This window comes from Melozone crissalis, unplaced genomic scaffold, assembly GCF_028551555.1.
Source record: "Melozone crissalis strain CALT ecotype California unplaced genomic scaffold, PUWL_Pcris_2 ptg000006l_1, whole genome shotgun sequence".
Classification (NCBI taxonomy): Eukaryota; Metazoa; Chordata; class Aves; order Passeriformes; family Passerellidae; genus Melozone; species Melozone crissalis.
The window spans coordinates 37,961,588-37,986,892 of record NW_026535784.1 but is presented as its reverse complement, the minus strand read 5'-3'; the positions used below and the strand labels follow the sequence as shown (position 1 = coordinate 37,986,892).

At 39.3% G+C, this 25,305-nt stretch overlaps 1 protein-coding gene across 2 annotated transcripts in view; it reads right to left on the bottom strand.

Moving 5' to 3' along the window:
• The window catches only part of FBXW7 (F-box and WD repeat domain containing 7), a 176,701-nt gene that overhangs the window by 4,688 nt on the left and 146,708 nt on the right, over positions 1-25,305 (bottom strand). For both annotated transcript variants that reach the window (XM_054294353.1, XM_054294357.1), the window contains 7 exons: positions 22,613-22,754; positions 15,361-15,495; positions 10,941-11,064; positions 8,939-9,075; positions 7,172-7,285; positions 3,892-4,073; positions 2,630-2,855 (listed from right to left, as the gene is read on the bottom strand). In XM_054294353.1, the coding sequence (XP_054150328.1) occupies positions 2,630-2,855; positions 3,892-4,073; positions 7,172-7,285; positions 8,939-9,075; positions 10,941-11,064; positions 15,361-15,495; positions 22,613-22,754 (1,060 nt within the window). The remainder of the gene's footprint in view (positions 1-2,629; positions 2,856-3,891; positions 4,074-7,171; positions 7,286-8,938; positions 9,076-10,940; positions 11,065-15,360; positions 15,496-22,612; positions 22,755-25,305) is intronic.

Below are 25,305 nucleotides of genomic sequence, written 5' to 3'. Positions count from 1 at the left end.
GGTAAGTAGCAGCAAACACAGATTTGTGGGAAAACTGTCTTAACCAATATGATTTTTTTCCATGACAGAGCAAAAAGCCATGTGAAACAGCAAATGTCTTGGCTGTATTTTCACAAAGAGGGAGACAAATTTGAGGCAGGGATACTATTACTTTGTTCAGAGTACTATCAGAGATACCAGAAAGAGTTTAGAGAGGTCTGGCATTTACTATTTTCATCAGGATTTGAGTGACATTTGAAACAGTAGAACTGACCAAAGGCAAAGAGTGTACAAGTCAAGTGAAAAGTGTGAGGATCTGAACTTGGCAGGGAATGAATGAAGGTATAGCTGCAGCCTGGGAGAAGGGAGGCTGGACAGGAATCTTGGTTATATTTAAGGCAATCTGACACTACTTGTCCATGTGGACTGACTGGTACCTGATAAGGCAAGGACCAAACCCAGTTAAGGGAACTAGACTATCTGGGGCTGCTGCTTCTTATAAGACCTGCAGAAAATGAGTATCTTAGATCTCTGCAGTCAGACATGGTTGGGCATGGCATCTAGATTCAAAAGAATGAAGAGTGACTGGCACACAGACTGCTTATCTGCTGTATGCACTGCATTCCTGGTGAAAATACACTAAAAAAGACCCTCTGGTATCTGAATGGAAGGCATAAAAAAATGTCCTTTCACTTCTAACAAGCTCTGATAAGACTCTGACTGGACCCTCTTTTGGGTCTCCTGCTTTCAAAAGAGGATGGAAAATAATCTGACTTCAGATAAAAAGACAAGGACTGCCAGATAGCCCAACAGACTTAGGAACACTAGGAAATATTTTTCTATCCTAAAAAGAATTAAACCTGATTGATGCAACAAATTTTGAATTCTTTTGAATCCCCCTTAAGTAATTGTGTTCCCTGTTCATAAGGTATTCAGAAAGAAAGGTTTAAGGCTGGGCATGCAGAGGAATTGATGGTGCTGCAGTGAAACAAACAATGGTTTGGATCAGTGAGTTATCCATGAACCTTGAAAATCTGAGGGTTACTGCAAAGGCACGTAAGAAAGAGTAAGAAAACACTTTCTTATGCATGGTTAGTGGTCTTCAACTGCTGCATAAGGATCTCTGGAAAATATTAGGTCTACACATGGAGAAATATGGAGATATTACAGAACCTGCCCTGGAGGACTGCTTATTCCATCTGATTATTCTATTTATGGGAGTTCTGCTGTTTGGGGCTACTTCAGGCTGAAAGACAGGAGCCATTAAGCAATTTTAAAGAATCTCTGCTCCAAACCTTAAGCACCTGTAGCCTCCAGCTTGCCCTCCCTGACCCCCTTCCCCTTTGTTTCAGAACATATTGATGTGCAACATAACCCAGTCATTTGATCCATTATTACTAGAGTATCAGCTAGACATAAATACTTGTAAGCCAAAACAAGAGCCAGTGGTAAAGACAAGGCAGAAAAACCTGTTCCCAAACTGCCCCACAGAAAATAAATCCTCAGACTATGTTTGTGAGGTAGGTAGGTAGGTAGTAGAGCATTTTAACTTGCTTTCTGCTTGTCTAGAGAACACTCCTCAGCATATGAATGTAAGAGAAGGGCTGGAGTTTTTGATAGATTTTGCTACATATTTTTGGGAAAGGAAACCAATTAGGAACTTTGTTCATATTTAATATATTATGGGGAGATATGAAATACCTTATGAAAAATGTCTCTAGCACTGAGCTTCACTTTCTGAGTCACAAACCAGAGCAGTTACATGCTGAATGCCATTTCCCAATTTTGAACTGTCTTTGTTGATTTCTTTTTCAAGTCCTGCCAGACTGTGGTGTGAACAGGCACAAGCATGAAATTAATTTTATTTGCCTTTCAATGCCTGGAAGTGATGCTTTGACTCCATGAATGAACAAGATGATGTTTTGGGTTAGTAAAGGTAAGAAGACCCAAGACATGAGCTCTGTGTGTATCTTTGCCAGTTTTGTGGGTAACTGGTGGGCAATAGAGAGATGCCACAAAGTAGCGCCATAATAACTTGCACCTCCATTAAAATGTTGCTGTTGAAACAGACTCACACTTGTATATCTGGCCTGTACTTAGAGAAGAGGAAGTAGAAAGCTAGAGATTTACATAGGATCATTAAAATTTTAGGTTCAGCCTTACTCTGAACTATAGTTTAGAATTGGAAGATGGGACTAGAAAATGAGGATAAACAGAACTCCATAAATCAGAACATTAATCCAATAGGGGTTTTGGCACACTGTCAATTCCTATATCCTCTGATTTATTTAAAACAGTAAGTTTGGAATTCTTGAGGAAAGCAAAAATATAATTCCAAAATACATGCAAGATTTGAAAAAAAAAAATCTCAACCAAGCAACCCATCAACCCACAACAACATATCTTGCTGGTATCGAGACTTGGGCTTTATTTTACTGGCTCCTTTAAAAAAATGCTACTCTAAAGAAGCTTCTACATAAAGACAACGTATAAGTAGTGTAACAAAATGAAAGAGGGGTTATTACAGATGCCTCTGTATGCTTGTGGTCTGTATAATTCTGTACTAGGTACCCACAACTTAATAACAATGAAATAAACTGACTTTAAACATTACTTAAGGAAACTAAAGCAGCAGATAAAAAGCACATACCTGTAATGAGTAGACTCTGTTAGTATGCCCTTGCAGTGTGTGCAGACAGGTCTCTGTCTCTGGATCCCACACTTTGACCATAAAATCATATGCACCACTTACAACCCTTCTGCCATCATACTGAACGCACCGAACTGCGGCGACGTGGCCCATCAGGACGTGCAAGCACTGGCCCGTCTCTATGTCCCACACTCGCAGCGTCGCGTCGCGAGAGCCACTGACCACCCTGCAGCAACGAGAGCCCCTCCTGCGCTCAGCATCGGACATGGAAGCACCACAGCAGGCAAACTTGGCTGCACATGGGTTCTGAGGTTTAACTGGGGACATCAGATAGAGTTGGTGCAGCAGCCACCAAAGTTCTGGCCTGGTGTGACATTGTAATGGGGTCTCAAATGACTGGAGGGCCCTTCTTCCTTTCTCTACTCACCTCCTCAGGATCTGTCTAATTGATATAATTAGCAATCAGCATTTAAAAAGGCTCTTCATTCCTGAACAATGCCATGAGAAATTCTGTTGGCTGTTGTATCTACCTATGAACATGGTCAGCTCCAGCCAGTGCTACAGGCATCCTGTTTTAATAATCAAATTGACTAATTATAACAAATAAACAAAGATCTTACGAAATTTCACTTTTAGTAAAGTAACAGCTATTCTGCTTGATTTTTTTTTTCAGTTTATACTTCTATAAGGTTTTTTAGGCAATAACAGAAATGAGATGGAATGAACATTAATGGAATTTATATAGAAAAACCTCATCAGTCTTCAAAACATAAGAAATGCAACCAACAATCTGTCGACAACTTCATACCACAGCCAAATAACAGAGCTCAGCTAATGTTTGTTGAATCAAGACATGATTATTGCAAAAAATTACATTATAATCAGTTAAAATGTAAATAAAATACTGCAGTGAAATACTTAGAAGATTATTTGGTAAAATGAGTAAAAGTTTGTAGCATTGACAAAAGAAGAAATTATTCTGTGTGGGAGACTGGATCATGGTGTAACAAAGAATTAGCTTTGAAATAACGCAGACTGTGACTTTTTGAAGTACATGACTCAATTTCCAGTTCTTCATTTAGTATTCTCATGCTTCTGCTCCTATTAATCATCTCCTCCCTTGTGTTGATGCATGTTTTGCCTGGTTTGTGTTTCACTGGGTGCTGGATGAGGTGCCCAGGTTTCAGGAGCACTTTCTGTGAGCAGGAGTGTACAATGCTGGGCCAGGCTGTGGCTGGAGCTCTGCAGCAAGGCTCACTCACCTTTTCTCGTGGAGGTGCATGCAGCGCACGGTGGAGGTGTGTCCGTACAGCGTGTGGATGCACTCCCCGGTCTCAGCATTCCAGACTTTCAACGTTCTGTCTGTGGAGCCACTGATGATGATATTGTCCCTCATCTGTGATGACCACACTCCTCCTGTGTGCCCAACCAGTGTTCTCAAACACTGAAAAGAAACATTTTATTTAGTTACCCTTTTGACACAGGGGAACGGATACTTTAAGAAAAAGCAATCTTGGAGGTAAGAGTCGGCTCTCATAGCAAGAGCCAGAAGACCCCTGGAAACTTCTTTCTGATCTAACAAAAAAATTCCCCTTTTTAAAAAATATTCATCAAATTTCTCTCTCAACTGTTGGTACTTCAACTATAAGGAATTTTTCATGTAATCTTTCCCTTGACGAGCTAAGCCGTCTTTCCACATTTCTCAATACAAGGACATGTTTTGCAGCCCTGAGTCATATTCCTGGCATTTTTCTGAGTCACTGCAGGATTTCCAATAGCTTTTTGAAGTGTGTTAGAAGAGGAGAGAGCACACACTTGGTAGTTTAACCACCAATCTATAAACCATATATTTTTGCTGTATTTTTCTGTCTATTTATCCAAGAAACACTGCTCTCTGTAAACCACAGCTACAGCACCCCTCCTGCAAAACCACGTTTCAGACCTTTTTCAGACTTTACTGTCGCCCAGGAGAGAATCCCACACTACATAAGCACAGCCTCCCTTCTCTGATCCCAAATGCATGACATGATTTCTCACCATGTACAGACAGTGTTTGCTCACACCTTCCTCTATAAAACCCCTGTCGGCCCGGAACAATGGCTTGTCTCTGTCTCCCAGGCTGCTTTCCCTAAAAGTAATGACTATATATGCTTTCCCACCAGGCAGCAATAAATGCTAATTAGTACAGACAAGGAAAGATCCTTGCAAGACTCCTCTAGAAAGATACTCCATGAAGATTCTGCATTTACTTTAACAACATGATCTCTATAATTACCCGTTTTCTAACTCATTTAAATATGTGCCATGTTGATTTTTGCATTATTCTATTTTCTTCAGTTCTGTCATGGGGATAGAGTCTTTCAGTGCACACAGCCATCTACTTCTGCACTATTATTTTTATCAGTCAAACCTGTAACTGCATGAGAAAAGAGGTCAAGGCAGTTTGAGGATCTCTTTTTCTGTAATCTAATGCTAAGCGGCATTAATTGCCGTGGCCTTCCTTTAGCTGTTAGTTGACTCCTCTTGATGCAGTCCAATATTTTTTATCTGAGATAGTATATCCTAAATACCCAGTCTTTCAGTTTACTCTATTTAAACATTGATGCATTTTGGCCTCCTAACTGTTCTGTCCTGGATCTTCTCCTTGTGATCATATCTTTAATGCACTAATATTAATATTAAGCCAAAAGTTACTTAAGGAAAAAAAAATCAAACACAGGTTATTTGGATCAACTCTAATAAGAAAAACCATAACTTCAGTAGTAAGCATGAGTTTCTGCTGAAATGTTCTATTATCACTGCATGCTGTATTTCCATCACATGAATCTTCTTCCAAAGCATTTTTTCTGCACCAGTAACAGTAGAGTAATTCCTGTTGTTAATATCCTGTTCTTTCTAGCATCCTTGAAAATAATTTGTTTGTTTTGTTCTTTTTTGTTCTACTGTTCTTTAACAATTTTTAACCAGTTTTCTGCAATTACTGGCTCCTGACTTAATTCACTGCTATCAAATCCATCTTTTTCAGTTCATAGCTGATGTTCATTTCTCCAGCTTTCTTTTTTCTTATTTCATCCAATCCATGCTCATATTTTAAGAAACCATCCTGTTAAAGCAGCAAGAACACAGAATCCTTATTTTAGGCTTTACATCTGTCAAGGGAATTATTTAGTCATGTTCATTTGCACAAACCAACCTTTAGGGTTTCTTTATTTTATTAATTCTTCAGCATCAGTAAGCATGAGGGCTGATACAGCATGCTTCCATCTTTCAAACACAATTTCTGGCTCTCTTAAAGGTTTGGGGTAAATGGCCACACTAGGTTTTGCAATTACTTTCAAAAAATTACTGAACAGTAATTGTTAAGTCATGCCACTGTGCTTAATTTGATATATTTAAGGGAACATTTTGCTTTTGGGAGTGCGGTATGTACAAAGAAAGTATTTTTCATTTGTGTTTAGGTTGCCCTTTTCAATTAAAATAGACACACATTTCATTATGGGATCCCTCATTAGACAGTTTGTTGTAGGAAAGCCAACAGCAGCAGGGTGAGGCTGCCTATGGCTCTTAATTTTATTCTTACCCACAGTAGGATCAGCAATCCCTTCAAGGATCTTCTGGGCATGCAATGACAAATGCTGAATACATTCAGCTTCCACATTATGAAGTGGATACCTTTTACATCTTAAACACGTTATCCTCAGCAGCTGTCCTGTTGTTATCTATACCATTAAATCCAAGCTAAGTGCACACAATACCAGTCTAAAAGGAAAAAGTACTGTTTCCCCAAGGCCTTTTCTACACCCTTGGTCGGTCAGTCACCTCAGAAAAAAAACTGTGGGCTGAGTAGCTGTGATGTTCTAACATGACTGAAATGCTCAGAACTGTCTTTTTGATTGCACATATTGTTTTGCTCCTCTAAGCCAGAATTAAATTATTGAAGCTTATTAAATTCCTGCCTGAGCTGGATCTAATTTAATAGGAAATATTTAAACCTAAAGCAAGTTAATTTTTTTTTCTTTTTTTTTTTTTTTTTTTTTTTTGTGGCTCAGCAATATAAAAGCTTGGAAAGAAAAACAAACTCTGTATTTGAAATCTGAGCCAGTAAAATGAACACTCCATTGCAAAAACTTGAAAACAACAGAAAGAATGCTAGAAGATAAGTGAGAAAAAGAGATCCAGAAGGGTAGATGCAGCCTAAGTTAAGCTTTAAGGAAGATAAAGTAATGTTTCTGTCCAAATTCTTTAAAATCCATGTCACAATCGACTCCACAAGAATAGCAGAATTGCCAAGAGAACAAGGATATATGCCAGTGGTAACACGAGCAGCATTGCAATTTCACATCAAGGTGACTTTTTTGAACTGGAGGAGTTTCTGTGCGGGAAAAGGCAAGCCACATGTTTATCCGGTACATCTCCCAATTCCTGCCCCAGAGCACCCAAGGCCACTCTGCAGCACGGTCTGATGGCCCAGCAGCCCTTTTGCTGTGCCAGTGCCCTGCCTATGCTCACTTCCCAGGGAACGCAGCAGAGCAGGCACCTCACCTTGCCTGTCACTGCTGACCACACTTTGAGCGTGTTGTCGTCGGAGCCGCTCACGATGCGGTTCCCGCAGAACTGCAGGCACGTGATCACGTGGTCATCGTGGCCCTTGAGCACCTGGCAACCAAGAACACAAACGCAACAGTCACAATTTAATGCAGGAGATTAGAGAAGCAGGAGAAACAAAGTGTTCTTCTGATTCATAAATTACAAAATGCTAGAGTTGCTTCAGTAATAATAAGGCCCCTTAATCCCGTGTGTCAAGTCTAATTTACCGCCAGCTGGGACCAAAGAAGGTGTTTCCCTCCTTCCATGGAGTGATGATGCATTGCTTATCAGGCAACTAGAGCTACTGCAAGCCTCCTGAAAGTACCAGGAGAAAGCACTAACAAAATTGGGCTGAATTAGTAACTGGACACTGCTCTATTCCTCTGCAGTTATTCCATCTCTTTATTTTTCAGCTGATTTTCAATTTACTGTTACCTTTTGTTTCAATCTTGAATGAAAAGGATGGGCTGATTATTTGCTGTGTATTTGTATTTCAGTGGTCAAGGCTGACTACATCTATTTTTTTCCCTTATCAGCCAAGCATTGTATTTTGTTAAATGCCAGTCAGCACCAAAGTCAAAAACTGGAAAACCATCAACTCAATTAAATGCAAACAAAAGCAACAATTCCATGTGCTGGGAACGTGGACTGGAATGTTGCTTTATAGAGGTGGGATTTTCAGTGCTTGATTTTGGAAAAACTGTAATTTTGTATATCTTATTGCAATACAGCAAAAAAAAAATCCTCAGTAGAATATATAGGATGAAGAATTTTTTTATTTAAGATATCCAAACATTTTTTAAGATGTTTGTTGAAATGAAATGGCATTTGGATAAAGCCAGAGGCTGTAATTTTAATAATAATTCCAAGATAACTTGATGTGGCATATCAACGCAAGAAATACAGAACCGTTGCCAGAGATGTACATAAGTCACGGCCAAATAAACAGCAGGATATAGCCATAGGTTTTCCAAGGGAATTCTTTTGTTCTTATTTTATTTTGTTATTTTTAATTAAGAAAACAGGTAAATTGCCTTAAAACCTTAAAAATGCCATGAATATGGGTTTTCTTGACATTTCTGGCTGCTTGTTCATTATCAGGTTTGATTAGAGAGTTGCTATTTTATTTACAAAAGGTTTGAAATACTACTTCATGTCCTCATTTGGAAAGGTTGCAATGATAAATATCAATGTCATTAAAATAATTTAAAACCCCACAGACATCTTAACACAGAATGAAGTTATTGTCTTGTGCTGCTCAATTTAGAAGAATATATTTAAAAATAAAGCATGAATTAATCACAGAACAGTCGTGGAGTATTTTAGGTTGCAACATGACCCAGGCTCTACCAATACATACGTATACACCTATATATGTACAATATACGTGTCTGTATGTTTAAATATAACTATTTCAAATCAATTTTCCATGATTACCTGTCTCAAAGAGACTGGCATATTTATAAGAATTCCCAAAATTGTACAGGAATTCTTAGAAGAGCGGTGAAAGGGTTCTGCAGTATGAAGTGTAACACATTGCCAAAATGGTGGTCAAAATATAATTTAAATCCAGGGTGGGCTAAAACACGAATTATTTTTTTCTGTAGCAGCAATTCACTGCTTTTTGTGCATGGATAGTCTTGTTTGTCCAAAGGAAAGAGGCCGAGGCATGAGCTGCTCCTGCTTTGTTCACGGCCCCGTGCACAGAGCTCAGAACCTCACCTTGGGCGATTTCAGCTCTCCTCGCCGCCAGTTGGTATCAATCCTGTGCTGTCTGATGTAGGCGCTTTTCCACGGACTGTGTATAAAGCCTGGTTTTATTACTTTCCTCCTCTTGATATGCAATGGTTCATCAATCCCTAAAATGGAATTTAAAAAAAGGGGGGAAGGGGAAGAGATGAGGCCACCCCACAGAAAACACTTTCGCTCCCAAACCTTTACGGTGACCCCTGACATTAAAATATGGCAGAAATGTAACAATCTCCTGCATGCCAACATTTGTGTGTCAGTGACACCATCCTGCTCCTCAGAGATTTATACTCTCTCTGTCCTTGTCAGTTCAGCATAATCATTACCATAATCACAACTGAAAATGCTCTAGTTCATCATTCCTTGCTGGCAACCTCCTAGCTCGGGTTTGGATCCCCGTTTCTGAGGCAATGCAGCAGAATATTGTTTTTTACAAATGGGTACTGTCCAAAAACCTCCTTAACCACTTACATGCTTATTCTGGAACAGTCTGAGAAGTCAACCTTTCTGTCTGTGGTTCTCCACTCTGGTCACCCATCTTCATTACCTTTAAGTTCACTGTGACTCCTGGTATTAGTGAGCTTTTAATTACTTTCTTGATCTGAAAGGCTGAGTGCTTTTGGCATTGTCCTCTCTTGGCTGGAATTTAAGTATAGCTATGCCCTTTCTGACTTCACACTTAAGCAGCAGAGCTTTGTTTTACCCTTGCTACTACAGATACAGCTTTTTTTACAATTCTCTCACCCTGCTCTCTTTTCTATGCAGCTCTTCTCTCCACTGCATTTCATTACTGGCAGAAGTCTTGTGTCTTGCCACTATGTGGATTTCACTCTTCTGCCTTTAGCTCCGTCTCTGCCTGCAACCTTGAATTAAGGGCTCCTTCGTGTTACTGAGCAGCTCACTGAGGCTAAGCAGGCTGCAATACTGGCCTGCTTGCCTGTGCTCTCCTACCTGGATGTATTTAGTCTTACTTGTAATCTCACAAATGTAAGCTCATTCCCCTCTCAACCTTCTTTTTATCACTCTGTCCTTTTAATGCATTTTCACTGAAATTTTTAAGAGGAGAATCTGTAGAGAAGATTTAGGAGGTCAGACACCTGCTTTCCATCACAAAAGAAAGCATATTAGGTGCCCTCACAAATAGCCAGCTACAACTGACATTGTTTTGTTTTTTGAAGCCTTTGCATCAACCCCTCAGAAGGCCTTGTCTCCATAATCCAAGGCAGTATGGACAGGGTCCTGTGTCCACGATGAGACTGCTCTGGGATCACATGTATGCAGTCTTCTACCCCCCGCCTTCCCTCCTGGTCCAAAGAGACTTCTTGTTCCTATAATTATCCTTAAAAATAAGAGCTTGCATTCTCCATGTGCACAAATACACGGCTACTTTCATGGGAGCCTTTTTTTTGCCCATTCATATCAGTGCTGGAGCACCATATCTTCTTGAATTGGCATGAGCAGGATAATATCCATGTGGCTAATGGACTGTGTGTCCCTCTCCAAGCAAACCTTTTAGCACCTTCTCCCACTACCATGTGCCACCTCTGCCTTAATTATCCTACAAGTGACGTGAAATTACAGCAGCCCTTCTACCAAGCACTGAAACAGTTTTTCCTCCGTGCTACAACTGCCAGGCTATACTCCTATCATTTTTACACCTCAGCTGTTATTTCTTTTGGTAGCATTTTGAATAAACACAATCCTCAAAAAGCAATCCCAATTGTATTCTAAAAACATGCAACTAGCATACTTTATAAACAAGATATTCAAAGCCTAAACTCCAGCACTCCATGGATTATTTCTATTCCCTGCTTTCAACAGAGATACATACCATATAGCTTAAAGCATAACTAGCACTAAATCTAAAGTCACACTAATTGCTTTCGTAAAACTTTAAGCTTATTATAAAAATGAACCGCACTTTTTATGATGGCAACACTTTGACCATTACATCCATCATTTTGCTCAGCCTTACCTTCCTCTTTGCACTTCTCTCTCCAGAGAAGATTATCTTCAGCCAGAATTCTCCAGTAACGACATGTCTGGGCTGCCTGCAGAAGGTCCCTGGGTTCCAGGAATGACAGCACATACAGTGCCAGCTGTAAAAAATAAGAAGAGAGTGTATTTTCTGTACTGCTTTTGAAGAGAAAAGTGAAATAACTCCATTTACTATCACACATCAGGGGCTGAAATACAGAAAATTGGAACGATAAATTATTAAACAATCTCTGAAACTTAACAGACTCCAGTTTATTCCTGTGGGCATGTGGAAGTATAACAATCATCGTAAGTAACTAAATCCTTACAGATCATATCACAAAATGATTCTTGCATTTGCAAGAAAATAGGTGTCAGCTGAAATAATTACTACTTTTTTTAAAAAATGTAAGCCACATTACTTTGAATCATTAGAAAAATTATTACCAAAGTAATTATGTCTATGTTATTTTACCTAACAATTTCAACAAAAGTTATTTTGAAGGTTGAACTAAAAAGTACAGTGCTCTCCATGTGAGCAGATAGGGATGTACATTGTGATGAGAAACATCACTCAGAAAGCCCAAATACAGAACAAGTAAATGCTACATTCCCCAGAGCTCAAACTACTCTGCAGTCATAGGAAAGGCAGTGTAGGTATTGCTTATTTTCTGATGAGAATTCAAACACACTCCTGGGTGGAGTTACAAGGAGCTTTATGGATTTGGATCCAGTAGGATCAGGCCATGTAACTTCAGTAGAGCTTGTTACCAAAACCACAGGGCAAATCCTAACGAGCACCAGAAAGTAAATGGAAGATGAGTTTTTCCATGTGACAAAACTAAAGTTTATTGGGAAAAATTCACACCTTCTCAGACTGAGCTAAGCCATATAGTGACCACAATAAAGCCCCCAAAATCTCCACCTCTCCATGAAGCCTTAAACAGAGGCATATAAATCACAATCCTAAACACAAGGAGTGTATCATTAAGGGTGTGATGACCAAGTACAGCGTTTCTACTTGACAGCAACAATACAACTCCCTAGTCACGGACAGTAAGTGTAAGATGCAGGAAAGTCACAGGAAATGCACAAAGTCTCTAAAAACTGCAGAAAGAACAATATTGATAAACATGAATGCAGAGAACTACTAACATGCTTACATTGGGGACTTTCTCAGTAATTAACAGGATGTAGAAGCTGTCCAGGAAATTAGATCACCCACTTCTACTTCTGCTTGCATCTATTTTGTTTAGGACGTTCAATTTCATTTTTAACTGAAGTTATGAGATTAGATAGATAAATAGAAATATATAAACAGAATCTGCCCTTCAAAGCAGCAAAGATGGAAATTTACTAAGGAAGTCATAACTGCAGGCTGTTGACCTCAGAAGATTTTTCACTTTATTTTGTGAGAAACATTTGGTGATCTAGACAAGCCAGTGTGAGCAGGAAATAAAAATTCAGCACGTTGCAGCTACTTGCATTTTGGTTGCACACACACCTTGTTTGCAAGTCATCACCTGCAGCTCATGGGGAGCTCACAGCACTCCACATTAGAGGGACCTGTGCCTTAAATGAATGTGTTGGATCCTGTAGGCACCCCAGGCCACAAACCTGAAGAACCTTCTCTCCTTACTCAGGGAGTCAGCATTTGGGATCTGGTGTAAGGCTCTCTATTACAGGAGCAAAAACTGTACTAGTCCTTTTAGACATTCTGTCTTCATTCCTGGCATGTGAAGTTACTGAGCAAGTGCTGTTTCCTAACACACATCACATAGACCTGCATGTGACAAAACTCAAACATGACACGGCCCCTTTCCATTTTTTGCTGAATGTTCCTCAGTTGATAGCAGTTTGTTTAAATATTACTTTAAAATTACTATCTATACAAACACAGACATTTGCTAAGCTGGTGTTAATTAAACCTATGAACCAACCGAGTCTAAACCAGGTTAAATATGGGTAACATTTATTTTAGACTAGATTTATCTAAACAGTCATCAATGGTCAACACAGCCCACAGCTGACTTTAGGATTAGCAGTGGATAAAAGATGACATCCCTTTGTCTCAGCTCATGGATCTAGTCATAAGAAAATTTCAGGTAGCAAAGATCTGACCTTTGACTGAACTGGATTTACGACTACTCTCTGTTGAAGTGTTAATAACACCCAACTGCAAGCAGTTTCTTGCCACTTTCTTCACTTAAACACACAGAACCGACAACATTTCTATTACTGATTTCAGCAGAACTCTTTATCTATTGGTGTCTCAACCTGATTTTCATAAATAACTAATTTGAATAATTATTTCTAAAGTCTGAGCAAGAAAACAAGAGTATTTATTTCATATTAACTGTTAGACTGCTGCATTATCGGGAGGAAAACAAACATTTCCACAGTTATTTGGCATTTCAGTTATTGCCTTTGCATTGCAGACAATGGTTTTGAAGCAAAACCCTGCTGTCCACATCATCTTCCTGTTCTGGTTTGGTAATAAGATCAGTGCACAGCATCCAGCAGCACTGCAGCTAAGCACAGATGTTAATGTGGAGCGACAGCCCAAGGGAGCGTGTTTGCACAGGGGGCTGCCTGTGCCAGGGAAGCCTCCTCATGGAATTACTGACCCCAACAACTCACTCGTGCCCCCACAGCTCAGAGAACACCCCCCACTGCAGCCAGCACTCAGCAGCTGGGGACAGCCCTGCTGGGGAGATCTGGCTGAGGGAACAGCACAGGAGATGGTGGAGTCAGCTCCGTGGCTTTTTTTAACTCGGGTAATTTTGGTGACAGTGACTCGGGGTTAGGAAGCAAAAATTATTCAAGCCAACTTCACTGGTGAAGTCAGCCTGTCATGAAGCTACATGTTACAATATTCTGCTTTAAAGAGGCAGGAATCCCACCAGAAATAAACAAATTAAATATTAGTAGTTTACAGGGGAGGGAAGAAACCTAAGTGAGGAAGTTTTACTGCTAAGTACTGTATTTTCTCTGTGAAGAAATTGTGAAAACCGAAATTATGACATGATCTTTTGTTACAGTGTAGCTAGATCACTGGTTGTACTTCAGTGAGTATTGCCACAAAATCATTCAAAGAGAACTGATCTCTGAGTTACTATTATCAATTGTCTGTTGAATTTCCAGACTGACTAGATGCAGATGTGGCAAAGTACCTTCTGTCTCTTCAAAACATAAATTCTTGTTGCCTCCCTCTGTTTCTGATGCTTTGGACAGCTTCTCTAGAAATACGGCAACCATGCAGGGGTGCTGCTGAACTCTTCTCCTCCCCCAGTGTCCTTTCCACTCCCTAAGAAGGCTGCTGCAGGAATTACTTCTCTAAATACCAATCTCATGTCCTGCGTACTAAGTTAATACTTGCTGCATAAATTGATTCCAACCCTTACAAATGCCAGCCAGCAAGGGAAGGCTGTGACACTTCCAGACTTGTGCAGATATGACAGTGTAGTAAAGGAAAGAAGGGTTTTGTACATGCAAGTATTCAAAAATAGGATATATGTCAGAAAAGAGTGTCAAAGAACAGAGACATGAAACAGTCTTCAGGTAATAAAACCATGTCAAACATAGCAACCAAATACAAACACCAGAATAACTTAAAAGAACCTGCTTTGCAAACTGTAAGGAATTGAGACTTACCTTCCTAAAATCAATCAAGGTGAGAAGTACTATTTATAAGTCAGCTAAAATACATTTATTCAGTAACTCCAGCAAACTGGGTTTATAACCTTGCATATCCATCCTTATGTTCTCACTGTGATGACATCACAAATTACTCTTGTGTGGACAGCACTTAATTACACACACCAAAATCTAAATCTCAGTTTCTCTTTAACTGGATACAACATGATCTGATTTTCAGTGGAGGATTTACTGTAAGGTGTCTGCTAATTACAGTTTGGCCTGATCCTTAGTAAGAAGTGCTTTTCGGGGTTTAGTTTTTGTATATTTGGTAGAGATTTTAGGGTTCTGTTTGTCTAAAAAAAATTTAAAAATAATATTAACAAAACACTCACGTCTTACAGCATTAAAAATAATGCTTACACTCAGAGAATAATGTGCAGAGAGGTCTTGCATCCAGAGGAAATCTCTGTGTGTGTGTGTGTGCCATAACAGAATTAGTTCCCCCAAAAAAGCACAATTGGCCCAATTAAGATACAGAGATATTTTTAGAGCTATTGGGATTTTGTTTAAAGGGGTCATCTGTATTTCCAAGTATCTAAATGCTATCAAGAGACAGAGATATGTCAACCTGAAATTACAGTAGACATGCTATGGCAGTGTTCCAAACAGTGAACCTCTAACATGAGTTTACATTGATACGTTGGCAAAATCAGCACAGAAGTTTTCTAAAGATGGCAGCCCAGGCACTTCAGAATGTAATATTACCCCATAATTCTCACCTCTTTTGGGAGCAAGGAAATGAAGTCTCTTTGAAACTGGGGCTCTATCACTTGCATCATGTGTTTTACTTGTGTTGGTTCACAACTATCAATGAGTTCATCTAAAGCAAGCAACTTCTCTGGTCCGCTCCAGCTCTGCAAGGGAAGAAGAAACAAAGAGTGAGCTTAGTTTAACAAACTGGTTTGGTTTATACCAATAAGTGCCACTGCTGTGCCAATAAGGCAAATTAAGTTTCTTCATTGAACTATATACAAGCATATAAAAAGCCAGGAGATAAATGCTCATGCTAATGACACAGAAATGAGGAGTTAATCAACACAAAATATTCAAAATTACTACACTAATTCATAAGCTAAGAAAGGATTTGTTATACGCACATACAGATTGGCAATTAAATAGATAATAATATTTAGTAATAATAATTGAATTAATTAAGCTTCTTTTGAAGCTGATGAAATCTACACACATGCTACAGACAACGGAGGGGTTGCAATAGAATGAACACCCTTTCTCTATTGTGCATTCAAGTGAGATGAGAGCTTTTAATTTTTATGTTTCATCTGGTAGACCAAAATCTTGAAATAAGAGGAAAGGAAAGTAAAAAACTTTCTTGAAAAGTACATTAGCTTACTCTCTGATTATTACTACAGTGTGTCCCTAAGTGACAATGTTGTAATTTCAGAATCTTGGCTATAAACCAATGCATATTTTGTAAGTATCAACTTACACTTGAATAAACAGGGAATTTTGATTGGTAATTTTCTTACTCCACATTTTTACTAATGGGTGCTATAAAATTTGAAGATTTTAATAAGGCACTCAATTGGGAGCATAGCAGATTAGTAGCATCATTTGTAGGAAAAAAAATTTGTAACTTAATATACTGAGGATCTAAAAACCATGTCTTAAACTCATTTGTGCTCATCAAAGAGCTTTGATTCGTTATATGAAAACAATTTAAAGAAAAAAAACTTTACAGAAAAAAACAGCAGTTATCGCTAGCTGATTTAGCAACAGAATTAGAGCACAAATAACACCTTAGAGAGAAAATGAGACATCACAATTTTTGAGAGCAGATTCACATTCCTATTCTCAAATGTCTTCTAGAATGACATTTACAAGTAAATTAGCACATACAAATGATATTACAGTTATCATAAGAGGCTAACTCAAACTTAAAAAAAGAGGGCAAGATACCTTACAATTTAGATTTCTGTATCAGTCTGCTATGTATCTCAGGATCTTTACTACTTATGCTCTAAATTTGGATTTGACTCTGAAAATTCACTCTGGTCTCCACAATACTACAGTGTTAGTGTACTGTGCAGTTTCTGCCAGAACAATGAGGCAAATGAAGAAGAAGGTGGAATTTCTGAAAGTGAATGTAAAGCAGATGAATACCCAGCTTTACTCAACATAAAAAGATCACAGCATTGCATTGTTTCTCCCTAATTAAAACATCAAAATACTTGAAATGTCAGTAGAAATATAATTTACCCAAACCATGGCCATGGGGACTTCCAAGTGGCCCGAGTGCCTCAGGGCAGTGGAGGTGGCTCAGTTACGGAGCGAGCACTCTGGGACTGCAGCTGCCTCGCCCCACGGCCATGCCCCTGCCTGCAGCAATGTGTGCCAGCTACTGGACAGCCTACCCTAATGGAGGAGGAAGCTCCTGACCTGAGCCTTTCCACACAATGTGGGCAATTGGTAAAATGGTTTGAGCTGGCAAGAAAACATTCCCCATCCACCTGTGTGTATGCAGTATCACCACAGGAGATGAGGGTTTCCATGTCTCATACCCAATATCTCAGAATATTACAAAGAAACCAGACTGTCTCAGTCAAACTTGCAGCAGTGCTGTTGTAAACAGCTTTTATTATAAATTTCTTTCAATAGAAACATATGCATCACAGAGCAGTTCTCCATAAATCATGCACTGAGGTACTGTTTATCTCACCAATTTTCCAACTGCTGTTTGTTTCATTAACCCACAGCTTAGCTGGTGTTAGGTACAAACGTTTGCAGTCTTTAATGTCATCTGTCAGCCGTGTTTGAATTTAAGAGAATTAAAAAGAGGGAAAGCAATACTGGTGCTACTTCCTTATAATATAAATTTCCAAGGTCAGTCTACTCTTAATTTATAAGCAGCTACATTTACTAAATTAGAACAACTCTACCTGAAGAGCATTGTTTGCTGCTGTGGCAAATGTTGCTAGCAGTTACCAACATGTTATTAATTAATAATGTCACTGTATGCTATCTTAATCTGTAACTCTCTTACACTTAGTTGGTTTTTAAAACTTAATACAGATCTGGACAGAAAAGGGAAAAGATTCCAGAATGAGAAAGAGTTACTAATGACTAAAAGCAGAACCCTCTTTTATCTGTCTGTCATCATTAGGGGATGGGTACAGGCAGCTTCCTACGGATCTTCTTAAGTAATCAACTGCTACAAAATGCTGTCTCTAGGACATTGTCCCCTCAGTCTTTCACTTAAGCAAACAAACCTCCAGCTACAGTTGGTGAGGGGTCTCTGAGGGAAATGTCTGGCATGGAAAACTGGGAGGAAGTCTTGCCAGATGAACACAACTGTTTGCATTAATGAAGACAAGACTAGTAAATTCTGTTTCTGGGCCCTGTAGCTTGATCCACTTGCAGGAAAACTGCATGTAGCTCATCAGGCAGAAGGGAAAAGGAGTATCTGTGGCTCTGATGAGAAACAACAGTAAACAAACGCTGCAAAACAAAAAGAAAAAGCAACTGTGGGCCAGTTTGCAAAGTTTCAAACTTTGTAGAAGACCAGAGACTTTTGAGACAGGTTGCATCGTGACCAGACACCTTCGATTTCTACCAGGCAATTCCCTTTCAGATTGAAGGCCCTTGTAAAGAATATACTTAATCTTTAAAATACTTTTGCTAATTGTCTTCCTTTGCTTTCCTTGTCTTCAAAACTGAAATTCAATTTTAATGTAAAATTGAACTAAAGTTTTTATTATGAGCAAGGGTTCCCTTGGAAAAGATAACTCCAGGATTCATTAACATAGCCCTTGGGAAGCCAGCAGGGCCCACTGATACTGCTCTTCGAATGATTTCAGAATCCTAAAGAAACATATCCCCTCTTTGCTCCCATTTCCTCGGGAAGGTGTTGATTTGTCAGCCAAAGTCTTTGGCTGCTCACACCAGCCTTTCCTCACCTAGTAAAGCAGCTGCTGTAACAATGGCACTACCTAACTGAAAACTATTCCCTCTTTTCCCCCTGCACTACTCTGGGTAAATGTCTTCGCTTCCTTACAATCAGTATAAACAACATCTTTGCTGCTTCTACAACTTCCACCTCACGCCTTCTGTCTGACCTGCCACCTGCTTTTTTACCATCATCTGTTTCTGCACCTCTCCTCTTCCATGACCTGCACTCTTCCTTCTATTGCTCAGCTCTCATCTGCTACCTTCAATTTGTGCAATTACAGCTTGTAGCAATTATATCCTTTTGCTATAATAGGTATATTAAGGACAATCTATTTTAAAGAGTTTAACTTCAGGGTGCTGTTCTCCATTACTAAATACTGTTAATGGAGGTCTGTCATTACTGAGACCTGCAGAAGGGCTCTTCTCGGAGCCTGCTTCTGTCCAGCTCTTGGATCAGTTATCCAAAACCCTGCCATCCCACACCCTGAGGGTACCTTAGTCTGGATAAAAATAGCACATAAGCACTGAAAGAAACACCATCTGCAGCTGTAGAGCTGTACAGCAAGTAGTTTGTCACACAGGAGGGACTCAGGAGCAGCTGGTGCTGAAGTCCCCTCATTAACCCATATCAGAGTCCCAGTCCCCAGCCTGGTCCCCTGGACTGAATATTTGCAGCACACATGGTGGACCTTGTCTAGAGGAGCTGTGAGTGGCTCAGACTCCACAACCCTTCCAGATGTTGGATAACGTAGAGTTTTCTCTGAAACCAGCTGAACTTGTATGTAACAAAACTGCCACGAGAGCCAAACCAAAGGGACGGGCAGGGGACCTGCTGTGAGTCTGCAGGACTGCTCTGGAACAGGGCAGGAATGGTGCTGCAGCCAGGAGGGGAGGGAAGCTGCAGTGCAGATCTCCCCAGAGCTGCATGCAGGGGCTGCACAGAAACTCCAGCCCTTGACTAGTCCCACCACAAGACACAGAGCAGAAAATGCTGCAATGCTGGCCATGGTACAATCTTTATGCCTACTTCACAGAGGAGGTGGACTAGTCAGTTGTACATGTATTCATTCCTGAGCATCTTTGGAAGGGAGAATGGTAAGCAATTTGAGTTTAGGTGACTAAGCCAACTATTTATGTAAAAAATGCCAGATATAGCAAAAGCATTTTGGACACTATCTAAACTGCTGTGAAAAAGAATGCTTCCAGTTGTAGGTAAAACGATAGCATTCATTTGAATAATCAAGTAGTTATTCAAAGTGATTGCCTATATTGGTGTGTATGGAACAACTTTTCAAAATCAATTTTCCATGAAAATGCCATTTTAAAATAAATTATTTAAATTTAAAAAAAACCCAGAACCCTTAGTATATAAAGTAGGAAGAATGGAGAGCTTAATAATTTTTAAAGCAAATATCACATCTGACTGAACTTAGCATCCAGCTGACTTTTTTTTACTTATGCCAAGCAATTTGGTGATTTAAAATTTGGTAAAGACACACTTGGGCACTGGGTTTTAAAAACTCTTAAAGTGGATTTTAAAAAGACCTGAAGTCAGGAGCCACTGCAAACCAGAAAAAATAAATAGACCTTCAAGAAATTAACTGACTTGAATCTAATAAAATGCCTTTCTATTCTTCTCTCCAGACTTCATTGAAATCCATATACAACTTTATTTTTAAAGAGAAAGTGCAACTGTTCAACTGTTTCTCCCTTCTGCGTTATTTCACTACTTTAAAAACAAAAGGCTTAGATCAATTATAAAACACTACAACAGGAAATACACATAAAAAGTAAATTTAAAAAAAAAACCCTTATAGACCATCTTAAGTTTTCTTAATATTTGCAAAGTGGTCTTGATTTTATCAGGAGACCTTTGGATGGAAGGCCAACATACAGGTGAGAGTCCTCAAAATAGCTAAGTATCACTGGTCACTGCCAGCTTCTATGCCAAAGAACAGTTTTACCTGAAACAGTACATATGTCCCCCTAACATGCCTCTAGAAATTTATCTTTAAAATTAATTGGAATTATATTTTCATATAAAACGAGAGAGGTACCAAGCTGGACTAGCAAGTACACAGTACACGAAGAAAGTTCTCTCATTCCTGTTTCTCTACAGGAAAAACTTTGTATTGCAAGAATGATGCTGCATGTGCCATTTAATCCTGCCCTTCGGGCAGAGCTACCTTCCCTATGAATGTGCTTTTATCATTTGGCTGTGTAAGACTTGCCCCTTTCATGAAACTCATGTGAAAAATAAGCGCATAGAAAATGAGGAGGCAAGCAGAGGTAACACTGAGATAGAGCTACATGACTCTGAAAGCTTTTCTTCATAAGTAAGGGACTCCCTTTTGTGAATGCAACAAAAACTACCAGTGACAGACATGATCAATAAGTGCTGCTCAATGATCTCCAGTCAGGAGAGAGAGGCCTCTCCCTCTCTCTCAATACTATAGATCAGCATTGAGGTATTTAGTACTGCAACTAAGTATTCTGACAAATTGAAAGTATCTAAATATATATGTATTAAAATATGTTTTCTACATTACACACTTTACACATTTGTCCACACAGGCAAAATTTTCATGGGCTTACAGACTACTCATCCTAACCAAACAGCCAATAGCATTGCTCTTACTGTCACGGGTGTCTGCACCACTCTCAAACACTTCAACCTCTTTCATGATCTTTTTCAAAAATATGTAACTGTCACTAACTATCAATCTTACATTGATGTAGGTTACATATTGTAACAAAATAGCTTTTCTTAGTACAAATGTTCTAACATTACAAAATGTTAAAATACAACATAGTATTACATTACCATATAAATATAAGTAGTACCATTCAAATACGATTCTTAGGGGTTAAAAAGACATATTTCTATGAACAGTCTCAAAAAAAGATACACCACAGTAATTAAATGTGAATATTTTTAAGAAATTGAATGATGTGTACAAGAATCCTAATTTCAAGCTTCCACTGGTTTAAGCAGATCATAAATGTGTAAAAATAAAGAGGAAAGAGGTTCTACATTATTATTTTAATGTTCAGAACTGACAGTGATTGAGATCAATGGTATTATGTGGCAGCATGAATCAAGCCAAAGCACATTTCTGCCTGCAAAATTGTATGATAGATACCTGTATCTACAATATTGTTCTTTTATCTTTGCCTGTTACAGTAATTGAAACAATGCCTGTATTTGTTAGTTGCCCCTTTTGAAAATGCTTTTAGAAGGAACGGTTTATTAATCAAGATAGGAAGACATAATATTTCCATTTTTCAAATCAATGACTAAGACTTATCCCTGCTTCTTAAAAACACAGAGCAAAATGTTAAGATCTCCATGGTACAGGCTGTGGACCAGAAGGAGAAGCTTGCCCCAAACTTTACTTGTATTACCATATACAAAATTGTCTCAGGTGCTCCCTAACTGGTGTCCAGGCAGATTTCAGTTTCAACCCATGCAAGCAGTTCATAGCATTGTCCTTCATATCTTTTCTTTTGTCCAGATAAGAAAATTTCAGGCGTTGCTAAAGGCATTTTAAAAGATAAACAAAACCTCTTCCTTCAGCTGTGTACACATGTGCTGGCTGACATGTTCAGTACATAGAGATCAGTAAAAATACAGGTTGAGTTTCCTTTTAATCTATTTTTGATAAACTTTTCTTTCTCTTCTTAGCAGACACCAGACTTGCGACAAATCTAGAGCTGTAATTGCACTGAAGCAAACCATGCACCAGAGCTTACTAGTCTCAAGCAAAAATGGCTTGAGGCCATGTAGTTAGCCCTTACACATTGGACAGACTTTGCAGAAGATGTGAAAGCATTAAACAGGAAGGATTATATTATTAAGAAACCAGTTAAAGCTGTTATTTTCTGCTGAAACAGGGAACAAGTATCCCTTAAAGTTGATGCCCATTTGTTATTGCAAGAGAACACGAAATCAATGGCATAGACATTCTGGGATGTACAAGGAGAACCAACTCCACTGAAGCGCTCCCTCACACAAACCATGGAGGCAGAACTGCTTCAGATGCTCATTTCTGCAAGCACAGTTACCTGGAACATCTTCAGCCATTCCTGGAGGCCGGAGGGCGGCTGCACGGATGTGATGCGGCGCCGCTGCTGCCCCTGGCCATTGGCTGCCCGCAGGTCCCCAAACGTCGTCGGCGTGGCGGAACATGGCACCAGCCCCGTGGTACTGCCACACAAACAAAAAGTGACAGCCATAGGTAAAACATCAAGGAAAATTCACAAGAGGGCAAAAAAAATCTGGTATATAATTTGCAACTACTACTGAAACTCTTTAGCTTCAAGCAAAAGCATTAGCGTGAAGAATTGTTCTGCTGGTCACTCGAGAGGTCAGTCCTCAAATGGATAAATCTGCCTGCTTCTACCCCTGCAGTGCTAGCCCTCCAACTAGGGGAGAAATAAGGATCACATTTCAAGGCTGAAAAATTATCACTCTGTTAACTGCCCAGCAAGTTGTGTGTAAAGATACAGGTTTACACATTCCTTTCCTTGCCAAAGTATTTCCTTTCCTTCTGGGCTACACTGCTGCCTTCTGACAGGGGATGTAGGAAGCCAGATCTCAGACTTCCACCTGTATGTGAAATGTGCTTGTGCTGCTTCATCTCCAAACAGAAAGGGGAAAAATAATCTATTTTTAGGTTTTAATATATTTTATTGACAAAGAGCTAGTAATATCAAGCAGTTCTAGTGGCTTAGTGGTCTGGAATTGGGCTTTGAAATACTCTATATGGTCTTTTAGTTTGTGTGTTGATGGAATGACACAGGAACTAAAGGGAGGGGGTGTGAAGTGAAAAGGGAAAAGGAGCCAAAGGTGCTCTCTGAATCACAGTTTGATTTTTTTCACTCTGACATGTTAAAAACCAGCTCATTCGTACGGAATGGAGCTTTTAAAAGAGCTGGGATTAAGCTCCTATTGTGGGAGTCTAAAGAAATACAGCTGACTGTGTTTTCCGGTTTGGGTTTTTTTTTGTTTGATTGTTTTTTTCATTTTCAGGATTGGTTTTTCTTTTGGTTTTGTTTTGTTTCTTATATATAAAGTACTTCATTCATAGAATATCAAAGCTGTATTACCTAGCAGGAAATATGGAACCCCAGTAGTATTTGCACAAACATGAACACTTTAAAGATAGTGTGAGACTCCAAAAAACCCTCTGCTATTCTGTAGGATAAACCCAACTTTTTAGCAGGCATGAGCTTAGAGGGTTTACTGATTCAGTGGCTACAGCAATAGCTTTAAATGATGCAAGGCAAGTTCATTTTAATATTTACCTCATTATGCTCTACAAATATTTCACTCTACTCTTCCTTATTCTGAAGGACAATCATAGCATGTCCTAACGTTTACCCAAACTAGTCAAGAAAAGTAAAGATTGGTTTGAGCAGGCCTATTTTTAACTGTTCATTTTGCTGAGTAATAACAGAAACAGAAGTTGGTATGAAAATACTGTTTCAGAGATGAAGGATCCTCCCACTGGCATTTGTTTACTGACTTTACTTGTTATATGCAAACAAAGTTCATCAGCTGGTCAATTTTAAAGTCCCTGATCCTAGGGAAAATGGAAACAAGCAGGCACAAGAACTGCATCATTTGCCTACATATTATTTAGATAAAACCAAATCAAAGAGTTTAAGAGAGGAGGATCAAATGTTACTTAAGGATTCTTTTATGCCAATAGCTACTCAAAATCCAAGTAATGTCAGTTAAAAGTATTTTCAAAATAAAAATGTGATTTTACAGCTTAGTCATTCTAATCACCTGCATAGAGATCAGCATAAGGCCTATCATTCAAGGTCCAAAAAAAGGCACTTGAAATTAGTTTTTATTGGTTCTGAGCAGTATTGTAGCCTTGAACTTGCCCCAGTAGAACTGCTACACTTTACTTTCTTCTGCTGTAAACTGGTTCTCAGTCAAAAACAGTCATTCAAAACATGATTTAAAGGTTTCTTTCCTTGGACCTCAGATGAAACCAGAAGACACTTGTTCATGCTTCAATTTTCCTCCATGTTTTCATCCCCCTGAAACGACGAGTCAGGTCTCTGTGAAAGCTGGACAAGTCCAGCAGTTCCTCTGAACCTGACAGAGACACTTGACAAAAATTCGCTTTTCTTTAATGCTGAACTGTTTACTCTTCTGGGAGTGCACAGAACTCCCAGTGTGCCAACTAAAGAAATGGTGGCCAGCAAGAGAGTCCTTCCATTAGACTGACTCAGAAATCAGAAGACACCACCTGCAGGCCTGGGGGGATGTGGAAGCTGCAACAAGTGCCTCTCAGCAACAGCACATCACCTCCTTTACTCTGCTGCAGCATCCACACATGTAAAAAGCAACCCTTGGACCTGCTGCCTAAGTTTTCACTCATCACCTGATAAACCTCTTAAAGGAAGAGAAATAAAATGTAAACTATTTGCAAGAGCTATCAGTGACTGAACACTACTGTAGTGCATTCAAAAGAAGTGCCATTTCCAGAGAGCCTTGGGAGGCTCACGGGAGGGACGATGCTTATAGTGGGGAAAAAACACAAAATACTGTAAATTCAAACAGGATGGGAAGCAGTGTGACATCCAAGCACAATTGTTATGGCAACCACATCGTAAGAATGCAGTTGTAAGGCGTGCATGCACAGCCCTGCTCTGCTGCTCATGGTTAGGAGTGCTTTACCCCACGAAGCACCTGGTGGGAACAGCAGCAGGGATTTGTGCTTCCTGGCTCCACACAGCAG